We start from the raw sequence: 12,644 nt of genomic DNA, 5'->3' as shown, positions 1-12,644 counted from the left end.
TCCTCTCTCTTCTTCTCTTCCATCCATCCATCATCTATCCATCTACCCATCTATCTATCCATCCATCTGTCCATCTATCCATCTTCTATCATCCATCATCATCATCATCTCCATCCATCCATCTCCTCTCTCCCTTTCTCCCTTCCATCCATCATCTATCCATCCATCCATCCATCTACTGTATTTATCTTTATCATCCATCATCATCTTCATCCATCCATCCATACCCACTCCCTCCCTCCCTCCCTCCCTTCAATCCATCCATCCATATCCTTTCTCTACCTCCCTCCCTCCCTTCCTTCCATCCATCACCTATCCATCTACCCATCCATCCATCTACTGTATTTATCTTCTATCATCCATCATCATCATCTCCATCCATATCCTCTCTCTCTCTCTCTCCCTCCCTCCCTCCCTCCCATCCATCCTCTTTACCCGCTTCTTCCTTTTTGGGTCGCGGGGGTCACTGGTGCCCATGTCCAGCCATCACTGGGTGAGAGGTGGGGGACACCCTGGACAGGTCTCCAGTCCATCACAGGGACACATAGAGACAAACGAGACAAACAAACATTCACTCTCTCTCTCTCTCACCTAGGGACAATCTAGAGTTACCAGTCAGCCTAACGTGCATGTTTTTGGTCTGTGGGAGGAAACCGGAGTACCCGGAGAAAACCCACGCATGCACGGAGAGAACATGTAAACTCCACGCAGAAACGGCCCCCAGCCGGGATTTGAACCGGGGCAACCTGCTCACTGAGAGGCAGCTGCTCTACCAACTGCACCACCCTGCCCGCTGCCCCTTTTAGTTCACAAACTTTCTAAACTTTTTCAAAATCACCAATCTACACATTTTCTTACCGACCCATTAAAACAATAAAACGTGTCTTCAGCTTTTAAACAGTTATTTTAATGAATATCTCTTAACTGAATGAACAGAATAAAAAAAATGTAAACAGTTTATTTAGTATAAAGAAGAACCTCAACTTGATGATAGGTTAGGCTAAACAGTGACCTGTCTGAATAAAGTCTGATTATGGTTTGTCAAGAAAATCCATCCATTTTTTGTATTCAAATAAAGTAGAGTGGACAACGTAACTGTACTTAAATCATAGTCAGCTGAAGTCAAACTACATCACATTTTTTCCCTCCGCTTGTGGAAACCAGTTTTAAGGGCTGCGCACAAACCCAAAGATTTCATCTGGATAACGTGAATTCAATTTATTTGATACAATTTGTCTGTATCTAATTCAAGTTTAAACAAAAGCCAATTGAATTACAATCGTTCTAATTCAAAACTGGAACAAAAAACATTTCCACATTTTTTTTATTCTTTATTTTTCCCCTTCTAAAAATCTACGGGGAAGCATAAACTTCTTTAAAAGAATTACACAGAGCTGTTATTTAATCAAAATGTCCCGAACGTAAACTACTGTAACGTTTTCTCTCCAGCTCTTCACTTCATCGCTTTGACTCTTTTTCTTTACCAAATAAAACACATCGGAAACCCAACCTCAGATAATCGATTTAAAAATAAATCAACAGAAGAAAATACACGAGGACACTTAAGATCAAACGATCCCAAAAAACAATCATTTGAAAATAAAAAAAGCAACGACCCTTAACGTGGCTCGGTGAAGTGACACTGAAAACACGCAGTGAATCAGCTTCATTTATTGCAAACAGACAGTAAAGGCAAACAACTTTACACTTTGTGAATGGTATTACTGTGTTCTTTCCCTCTGACAATCTGGGAAGCGGAGAACAGATTTAACTGCAACAAAGTCATATGCCTTCTTCGACACATTTTAAGTTGTTCCTGGAGGGTTACCATGAGCCTTTGGAGGAAATGTTGCATCAATCAAGGATGTGGTGTTTTCTCAGAGCTTTGAGCAGCTCAGATGTTTCCACAGGCCCTGCAGGACGCTGTGACTACAAGCCCGTCTCCTCCATGGGAAACAAAACTTGGCTTCTTGGTGAACACAAGCACTACAGTATCTGGGTATATATATATATATATATATATATATATATATATATGTGCAAAAGTAACAGAGTATCTCAGAAACGGAAGGCAAGTAACAAACTCAGAAGCTATTTGCCTATTTTACCAAATACTACAAGGGAATAATTTGAGCTTTTAGTTCAAAAATGCATATTTATGGCTCTTAAATCAGAATCAGAACAAGCTTTATTATCATTGTACCGAAATACAGTGAGATTATGTTCGTACAGTCGTCCAAAAGACGGGTGGAGCGCACGTTGCTGCTGCTCCTGAGAGCGTGGCCCCTTATGCTTTTTCAAATATTACTTTTTAGATAGAAAAGGGGAAAAGGCCATGAGGATAGTGGTATTACAAAAAAGATCTCGTCACATCTCGTCCTTATCAGGACATGATTTAAGACATTAAAAAAACTCTACCAGCAACCACATTTGTAGATACATTGCATACGCATTTGATAACAAGTAGGCCTGTCACGATAACAAATTTTGCTGGGTGACTAATTGTCTCAGAAATTATTGCGATAAACGATAATATTGTTTGAAATTTAACAATAATTAATTGTCAATTTTTAGAAGAAATGTTGATTTGTTTGGCATTTAGTACCTTTTTTGACCACCTGATGGCAGTATAAGACTGTTTGAACCAAAGGTTGGATGGTTGAGGAGGTGGTCCGTTTAAGAGGGGGGGGGGGGGGGGGGTTGCAATAGAAGAGCTTTTCCTTATTTACACATGTCCCAGGTGAAATTAGATGTCGGTCTGCTTGGAGGCCAAACGGGGGAGTCACATTCATATAAGCCAGAATTGTTGATTTTTTCAGGCAGACTGTTTTTTCTTGTCAGTCTTGAGTTCTGCTGGTACTTTCGATCCAAAATGGCCAGATTTGTGGACATTCCGCTGATCGATGCTTATGAGCCCCTCCAAGGTTGTCCCCAACAAGCTGGCGAGTCCCAGAAGCCGAAGGTGGCCTGCAATTCTCACAAATCGCTTCCAACTTATAGTTTAGTTTGTAAATCAGCTGATTTTGAGTACTCAAAGCAAGAACCAATCCTTCACACAGACTCGGCAGTTTTGTCATGGCCGAAACTGCTGCCGCCGTCTTCTTCAGTAGCCGATAACACAAGAATCTGCCAGTGCCAAAAAGCAGAAACCCTGCTATCATGAATCCAATTGTATAAACATCTTTGGCGTCCTCCTGAGACAAAACGGAACAACACATCAGCTCCCAAACTCCCCACGGATCCATGACGTATCCTGCCGCGTGCACCTCAGTGGGACATGAGGGCTCTCCAGGATCCTGTCGTTTTGTTGAAAAGATTTTATCGATTGCGTTGAAAGTCCAGCTGACCAAATCCACAACAGTAGTTTTTGTTTCAGAAGATGTGCAACTAGGAGCTCCGATACACAGACAGCGAGCAAAAAAAGCAGGAGGAGGACGGGAGAGGGAAGAAAATGCGTCCGCCTTGCACGAGAGCGAGTGAGGAAAAAAAGTACTTTGTCTAAGATAAATTACAGTTAAAAATGAACAAAAGTCACTGAGCTGAACACTGAGGTTTTCTCCAGAAGGTTTTTAAGTTAGTGATTTTAATATATTCATAAAAACTAATCTCTAATTCACAAAGTGCATAAAAGCAGGCCCCTTGCTATTAAAATAGCTTTAAATAACCTTTAGCAAATACTTGTGGCATCAGGTCTGCCCAGCACTCTGAACTCAGACCACTAAGTTTCTCCTTCAATTGAAATACTTCAAGAACTGTGACTGCTGCAGATAATTAAAACATCGTAACAACAAGCCGAACTGAATAATTTTACATATTTGGGAGCAGTAAGTTCAAATTCTGGGCAGAGAACAAATTAAGTGATCAAATTCTGGACACAGTAAAAAAAACTGTTAGAGACAAATGTCTTTAGTCTGCAGGGCTTCCAGCTGCTGATCACATGGTGTCTCCACATGCACGGCATGAGTTCCTTATTAGTGTTTCTGTTATTCAACATCTATGCAGCCATATTAAAATAGATTAACACAGTTTGCGCTTTAGGTTGAGAGCTGACAAAACTACAATCTACGATCAAAATGTGGCTTATTTACAAACTTGGATGCATTTTTTATGCTGTAAACATCTTTTTATAAAGCTAACTTTTTATTTGTGTCACACAAACCAGTTGTTTAATCTTCTACCTGACCTTAGCTATCAGAGCTGTTTCCACCGAACTTATGTGACTCACCTGAAGGTTGAAGTTTGGCATCAAAGAGCGGATGAACAGGGACAGTGTGCTCTCATTGGACGCGCCAACATTCTGCCTGTGAATAAACATCGAGACAAAAAAAACAACAACATATTTTACTAAAATGATGTGGAATATTCTTCTGTTAGAAAATAAATTCATATAGGTTCTTCATCACCTCGCAGGTCTGGTGTATGATGTCACTGAGTCAAGTGGCGGCAGGGGGTCAAAGCCCATCATGGGCTGAGCGGTTACCTCCTGAGGAGACCAAATAAATCCATAATATTAGGGTCACTTCCAAATGGAGCACGTTATGAGAAAACTGCAACTTCATAGAGTTTTATGGGCTTACGCATCCTCTGAACAAAAAGGAAAAAGAAAGATAATTTAGTCTAAACATCAAACCCTAACAGTATTTAATAGGTTTAAACAATGTAAAATAAGATATCGGCTCCCTTCATCCTATTTAGCTGCATTTCCCAAATCACTGTGCAGTGACGGCTTTCATAAAAATGTGACATCTTGTGAGAAAAAGCTCGGTGTTAAATTTCACATGATGTCCTGTTCAGTCTCAAGCAAATGGTAAATTGCACACGTGCACTGTGGTTCTCCATCACCCTCACAGGCATGTGCAAAAGGGTTAAAAAGATTAACGCACGTGTGACCCGTGACATTGCTGTGGCAGACTGAGGAAGTTTTTTTTCGTTAGAAAATGGTTTGAGATCAGCTGGGTTCTCAAGTTTCTGCATTTTCATTAATTACCGGTAGACTTCTCAAAAAGTAAATGAGCGAGTAAAACGGTGAGTGAAGAACTGTGCTGTTGGTTTCTTACTAAAGGCAGAGTGGAGGTGGCATCTTTGATTTCAGAAAGGATGACATGGCGATGGATGTTTCTCGGTGCACTTTGGTACCTCTGCTTTCTCCTACAAAAGAAATGAAGTTCTGAGAGACGGTTTTTTTTTATGTAAAGCAACATGAAGTCCAGTTATCTGATGAATAAGTCCTTGTTGTATCTATTTACTGTTTTGTACACAGTAGTCCCACGATACTTGGTGGTTCGACTTTCGCGGACTTGCTCTTTCTCAGTTTTTCAAAGTAAGATTGTACATGACACACTCATTGATGGAGTGAGCCATATGAGCAGCATGGATTGTTTATTTTAAATAAATTATTTTAAACGATTTAGCACCTAGAGAGGTAAACAGCAAATTGTTCTAGTTTAACATTTGCTATTAATTGTGAAAAGGTTCCCACAGATTTTTAAATTTTGACATTCCATACTTGTTTTGACATTCCTCCACGTAAGAATCTTTGACGTCAACTCGACGCAGCACCTCCTTCACAGACTCCTCCAGCCAGAGCATTACCACTGCCTCCCTCCACAGACTGTATGTTCTCCCCACATACAGAGCTGTCAGTTCAGCCAGAGCCGGAGGCTGCCTGGAGAAGGAAGAGGGTCATGAGTTTTAAAGTTACAGTAGGAAGAGAAAAAAAAAGCATTACAAAACTCCAAAAATTTAAACAAATATAAGCTAAAGTAAAACAGTCCAGGATTCACAGTAGAACGGTGTCAACTTGTTCTGATTACACAATGTAGGAAAATAAATTAAAGCGCGCCTAATCGAGTTAACATTTGAGGAGAAATGCTTGACAAACAAAGAATACTAACCCAATCTGACTCTTTGGGCCAAAGAAGTTGTGTGAGGTGACTGTAGCATCTGGCTGCACAGTGCACAAATCCAATAAAGGCATCAAGACTGCAAAAAGCACGTGAAGATAAGCAAAACGGTAACAAACCTTTACTGTAGATTTCTTTAGGTTCTGTTTCTGGGTCTAACAGTTATAACTCCAGAGGGCGAGAACTCGAGAACTGACCTCCAGGGAACATGACAAGAGCGCTCTGGAGCATCTGGTCAGCTTGTTGTTTGTGTTTGTTGGTTTCTTCAGGGCCCAGATCATCCTGCAGACTCAGATGGAAATGGCAAAGTGCACAGGAGAATGCAAAATTTGGCAGCTGAGAAAGATTTCTGTGCTCCTGAAACGTAAGAAGAAATTGTTTCCGTGTCAGATTACCAGGTTAAGAGCGGCACATTAAACGTGAACCCACTATACATTTTACCTCCCAGTCTTGACACAAGTGAAGGAAAGACTTGTACTCCCTGGAGCGCAGCATCAGGAAATCAATGAGGAGGAGCATGCAAAGTGGGTCAGAATCTGGGTCCAAACTGTCGTGAACAAAACCAAAAGTAAAAGAAAAAAAATAAATAACTGTAGCATTTTTTAACAAATTTTCCCAAACAACAGTTTTTTGATATTGTAGTCAAATCAGGGGATAAGGCTCACATCTTAAACTTTGTAACAAACAAACTACGTTGTGTATTGTGGACAAAAATATGGAAAAAGTAGTTTTATATATATATATATATATATATATATATATATATATATATATATATATATTATATGATGAGAAAATAAAAATAAGCATCTGACATTAAAATATGGACAGACCTCATAGAGAACGCTTTGATTAAAACAAAGATGTGGCTTAGCTGGTGAAAATTTTTAAACTAAAATAAGTTGCTGTTGTCTTTGTACCAATTTAAAACTTTGTACAGTTTTGCATTTATCTTTAAAAGCTTGCCTTTCTTATACCTAAAGATCAGTTTGCAGAACTCCAAAGCCGTCCGTGGACAGCCTCTCTTCTCCAGGAACATCATGTGCTTATAAAGAGCCAGATAAAATGCTCTGCAAACAAAGATTATTGAGTTACTGCATTGCTGTGAGCATAAAATACAATATATGTTAAAAACAATAATCTAGGGTGAAACTGATGTTTCACAAAATCTAAGACTGGGAGAGAAGAGACAACCAACCTGTTTTCAGGTCTCAGATAATCCAGTCTGCTGGTACCTGATGTCAGGCTGAATAGAGGATGAAAAGCACACTCGAAGCTGTACAAAGCCCTTTCTGTATGAAAAATAAGATATTTGTTCTTATTAATTTACAAACAGATATACTACAGCTGTTTGGAAAACAAACAACTGTCCATAAAAACTGAAACAGACAAGTTGTTTAATATATAACAATTTTAAGTTGTTAAGTACTGGAAGACAGTTTTTTTTGTTTGTCTTTAATTTAATTTAATTTTTCTACCTAACACAGGAAGCTGTTAGCTCTGGAAGCAAACTGTTAAACAGCTTTGGACACAAAGACCCTTGCCACAACTTCAAAAGAGCATTTAAGATACATAAAATCTTGTAATCTCTGCCTGGTGAGGCTGATTAAATAATTATAAAATATGATAAGTAAAATAAATAAAGAAAAATTGAGCTTCTGTAATTTATATTTGCAAATGTCACATTTTCTTGACTTAATTTCAATTGTAAATCTCTTGTTTTTGATAAAATATTTTTTTCCAAAAGAGAGGCCAACAAATTGTAATTTGTAGTCACTGTAACCGTATTTTGACTCGTGCACTGTCGTCTTTCACTTTTAGGTTACACAAGGCTCTGGACTGGTCAAGCTGTGGAGTAGAGGATGACATTTTTTCGGGAGTACCGCCAGTCACGTGATTCCAGCCGAATTCTGGCAGGACCGGAGTCAACCTCATTATAACTCACGTGACCAGACTGAAAGCTAACGGGAGCAGACAGAAGCGTTAACCGGAAATGAAAATGAAACAAACAAACAAAAAAGAAAAACACGGGCGCAGCTATTTTGTAGTTTTCTTTCAGTAAGCCTTCACTTTAACACAAGTCAAAGGGACTACATTTCCCAGGAGTCAACTGTTCGAGCTGTAGGTTTTCACCAAGAGGGTGGGAGGAGCAGTGAGCGAAGCGGTACCGAGTAACTGAAAATAGTTTGCAACACAGGGTAAGAAGTAACTGTCTGTCTATTAAACTCACAGAACAGGCAGGAAAGTGTCAAATAACCCTGAACTTCACGAGAGTTGTGTTGGTGCTAAGCTGCTTTAAACTTTGGTCTCAGCTGTGAGGAGCTGCTTTGTTTACCGTCAGTAAATAAACTCAAACAGCGCATTTTTCTCCACCATGTCCCTTTTAATTAAAAAATTATGCTCTGCATTGTTATGTGGGTTTTTAGGTTTAAAACTTCACTATCTGTTGCTGTTTGTAATGTAAAAAAACCCCGAACTCTTCCTGGTTAAAGTGCACGCATTCTCCGGTAAAAATATCCCAGTTTATATATGAAAGGCTGGTTGGCTATAAATATGTATATGTATACATATACATTATAATAACTGTTATTGTAGGGGGGACATATTGGTGTGAGGTCTTTGGGTCCTCCCCCATAACTTTTTTAATAAAGTAGCTGCTATTTCCTGCATTCTGGTGTATTTTAACAGGTTTTAAAACATCTATGTTTACCTACATAAGTAAATGCTTTATTCAATAACTGTTTTATAAAACATGGCACAAGAAGTAGCACTAAGTTTTTTGTTTGTCTTTAATTTAATTTAATTTTTCTACCTAACACAGGAAGCTGTTAGCTCTGGAAGCAAACTGTTAAACAGCTTTGGACACAAAGACCGTTGCCACACACTTCAAAAGAGCAGGAAAGATGCATATAATCTTGTAATCTCTGCCTGGTGAGGCTGATTAAATAATTATAAAATATGATAAGTGAAATAAATAAAGAAAAATTGAGCTCCTGTAATTTATAATTGCAAATATCACATTTTCTTGACTTAATTTCAATTGTAAATCTCTTGTTTTTGATAAAATATTTTTTTCCAAAAGAGAGGCCAACAAATTGTAATTTGTAGTCACTGTAACCGTATTTTGACTCGTGCACTGTCGTCTTTCACTTTTAGGGTGCATTCACACCAGCCCTGTTTAGTCCGCTTTAATCGAACTCTAGCTCGTTTTACTAGAAAGTCCGGTTTGTTTAGGGAGGTGTGAATGCACCATCGAACTCTGTCACGGAACAAAAAGGCGAACTCTGGCCCGGGCTAAAACCAAGGTCTCGGTCTGGTAGAAGCGAACTCCAGCGCGGTTCGAGTGCAGTGTGAATGCAAACAGACCGAGCCCCGCTCCGCAGGGTAAACAAACACGCATTTCTCTGACCTCATATGGAGCCGTCAGCTGTCTTGTGTGGAAAAACAATATTCTCCATGGTCTTCTGCCTCATCTTCTGCTCATGCTAAGTCAATTTTTGAACAATGACAAAATATAACTCCTAAAACTGCTAAAGCTTGATGCCACTTCATTTTATTTTTATTTACAGAAGAAGAAGATGTGTCTTCAGAGGTTTTTGTGTCGTTTCTTTCAGTAGTTCTTGGTGCAGCGCCCCCACAGGCGAGCGGGGGAACAGGTTGGTTCAACAGGTTGGTTCAACAGGTTGGCTCGACTGCACAGTGCAGTGTGAATGCAAACGCACCAGCTCAAATGTAAACAAAAGCTCATGAATATTGGTCCCCAACCGAACCGAGTCTACCGGACTATCTAGTGTGAAAACGACCTTAGGTTACACAAGGCTCTGGACTGGTCCAGCTGTGGAGAGATGAGGTGGAACACCAGACCTGCAATGATCCAGTCTGTAAATGATGCTCTGGTAAGATGCACGACATCATGCTTCACCCAAACGAGCTCGTTACCTCGACCACATAGACTGAACTTCTTGAGGACGTCGTCCAATGTATAATAATGCCTTTAAACATTTTTATTTGTTCTCTTGCTTGGTACATTATTTTTCTTTTTTTGTTTGTTTATTTAAACAATTTAAAACGACAGTAATATCACTGTTTAAAGGAAACAATTGCTCAATAAATTAGTACAATGGAACTTGTTATGTTTGGGTTCTTTCATCTAAGGTAGACATGGTGTGACCCAAGTACTGGTTTTGATTTTTTGTTTTTACTGTAACTGACCTTCAAAAGAGCTAGAAACAGGGACTGAGCAGCTGATCCTCCGTAGAAAAATTATAGGGACTACAGGCCATGTATTATTTGTTTTATGATATTTAGTGAAGGTTTTTGTTTGGATTAAGGCAATAAATGTCTCTATTTCACCACAGTTGAACTGTTCCTGTTGCCATATCTTTTGAAATAAAACTGTTCAACACAAAGTAATTTAAACAGGAATGGGTAGAAGATCAAATCAAATTCAATGTACTTCCTAAAAATTAAATGAAAAACAGGAGCAGGACAGCAGTGGGAGTGATTCTGAACAGGAGCAGGAGTCATGTTACCAGGAGTGGGACAGGACAGGATTAATTTTTTTACTCTGGACCAGGATTGGGACAGGACAGGATTTTTTCTGTGGGACCAGAACAGGACAGGAGTGAAAATCCACTCCTGTATCATCCTCTAGTTTAGAGCTCATAATAGCACAGGAACACCTAACTAGTAAAAGTCACTAATGATATTCTCATGGCTTCAGACAATGGACTTGTGTCTGTACTGGTCCTGTTAGACCTCAGTGCTGCATTTGATACAGTTGATCACAATATTTTACTACAGAGGCTTGAATATGATATTGGGATTACAGGAACAGCTCTAAAATGGTTTAAATCATATTTATCTGATAGATTCCAGTTTGTAAATGTAAATAATAAATCTTCTTCATACACCAAAGTTAGTCATGGAGTTCCTCAGGGCTCAGTGCTTGGCCCAATACTCTTTACTTTATATGTGCTTACATTAGGTAAAGTTATTAAACAGCATGGGATACATTTTCATTGTTATGCTGATGACACACAATTATATTTGTCCATTAAACCCAACGAATCCAATCAGCTACTTAGACTACAAGCATCTTTTAAAGACATAAAAACCTGGACGACCCTTAATTTTCTCCTTTTGAACACAGACAAGACTGAGGTTGTGGTTTTTGGACCTGAGCACCTTTGGAATTAATTTTTCAGTCTTTCTCTCTCCTTAGATGGCATTAATCTATCCTCCTGCTTTATTGTTAAAAATCTTGGTGTTATTTTTGATTCTTTTATCCCCCACATTAAAAACGTTAATAGAACTGCCTTCTTCCACCTGCGTAATATTGCTAAAATTAGAAACATCTTATCTAAAAATGATGTAGAAAAACTGGTCCATGCATTTGTTACGTCTAGACTGGACTATTGCAATGGTTTATTATCTGGTTGTCCAAATACGTCTTTAAAACGTCTGCAGTTGATCCAAAATGCTGCTGCCAAAGTTTTAACTGGAGTTAGGAGAGATCATCTCTCCAGTTTTAGCTTCTCTCCATTGCTGGCTCCCTGTCTAGTCCAGAATTGAGTTCAAAATCCTACTTCTAACCTACAAAGCTCTCAACAACCTAACTCCATCTTATATTACAGATCTTATTGTTCCATATTTTCCTAACAGAGCACTTCGCTCTCAGACTGCAGGTTTACTTGTGGTTCCTAGAATTTACAAAAACAGAATGGGAGGCAGAGCTTTCAGTTATCAGGCTCCTTTCTTGTGAAACCAACTTCCAATTTCTGTCCGTGAGGCTGACACATTGTCCAGTTTTAAGACTAGGCTTAAGACTTTCCTTTTTGATAAATCCTATAGTTAGGGTTGGCTTGGGTTTCCTGAGCTGTCCCTTAGTTATGCTGCTATAGGCTTAGACTGCTGGAGGACAAACTGGCCACACTTTTTCACTCTGCTACTGTCTTTACTTACTCTGCTCAACCTGTTTCGTATTTGTAATTATTTTTCTATCCTTAACATGTGTTTTTTTTTGTCTTTCAGATACACCTGGACCTATATCTGGACCTACCATTCTATGTTCGTTTGTCTCTTCTTTCTGTCCTCTTAAACCAGCCGGTCAAAGCAGATGTCCGCTTATACCGAGCCTGGTTCTGCTGGAGGTTTCTTCCTTTTAAAAAAGGAATTTTTCCTTTCCACTGTTGCCACTGTTCTTGTTCAGGATGAGAGACTGCAACAAAGCCAAGATTCAACTTGTCTGCTGGATTTCTTAGATGGAGAACTTTACTAATTGGCTTTTTTATGTATGTGAATGTTTCTGTAAAGTGCCCCGAGACAACTTTGTTGTGATTTGGCGCTATATAAATAAACTGAATTGAATTGAAAAAATAACCAAAATGGTACCCATGTGGACCGAACCGAACATGCCATACCGAAACGGTTCAGTACACCCACGTGTACCGTTACACCACTTCTACAGGCACAGTTTCAAGAGTTGACACAGTTGCTCTGTGGGAAGTGCAGCCCTGCTGCTTTGAGTGGTGTCTGATTTGAACCGTAAACAGACGACCGCAGTAGAGGTCGTCTGTCATCAACAGGAATACACGTAAAGACAAACACTGACTTTTGTCAGTTTAACTTCTCTGGTTTTACAAGGTTTAGGAGTTTACAGACATGATGGGTTTGTGGGGTTCAACAGGGAAACATGTTATTGTCAATCAGGTACCGCTGGGATTTGAACCCAGAATCTTC

The 12,644-nt window shown here is 39.3% G+C and overlaps 1 protein-coding gene across 1 annotated transcript in view; it reads right to left on the bottom strand.

The window, feature by feature from the left end:
• The window catches only part of tcf25 (transcription factor 25 (basic helix-loop-helix)), a 50,765-nt gene that overhangs the window by 2,367 nt on the left and 35,754 nt on the right, over positions 1-12,644 (bottom strand). The window contains exons 9-17 of the mRNA XM_037689799.1: positions 7,102-7,195; positions 6,881-6,973; positions 6,345-6,450; positions 6,101-6,260; positions 5,895-5,982; positions 5,507-5,665; positions 5,058-5,148; positions 4,404-4,483; positions 4,226-4,301 (exon numbers count right to left, since the gene is read on the bottom strand). Coding sequence (XP_037545727.1) covers positions 4,226-4,301; positions 4,404-4,483; positions 5,058-5,148; positions 5,507-5,665; positions 5,895-5,982; positions 6,101-6,260; positions 6,345-6,450; positions 6,881-6,973; positions 7,102-7,195 — 947 coding nt within the window. The remainder of the gene's footprint in view (positions 1-4,225; positions 4,302-4,403; positions 4,484-5,057; positions 5,149-5,506; positions 5,666-5,894; positions 5,983-6,100; positions 6,261-6,344; positions 6,451-6,880; positions 6,974-7,101; positions 7,196-12,644) is intronic.

The sequence above is a fragment of the Nematolebias whitei genome, chromosome 2 (genome assembly GCF_014905685.2).
Source record: "Nematolebias whitei isolate Nwh7 chromosome 2, NemWhi1, whole genome shotgun sequence".
Lineage (NCBI taxonomy): Eukaryota > Metazoa > Chordata > Actinopteri > Cyprinodontiformes > Rivulidae > Nematolebias > Nematolebias whitei.
This window is presented reverse-complemented; position numbering and strand designations above follow the sequence as displayed.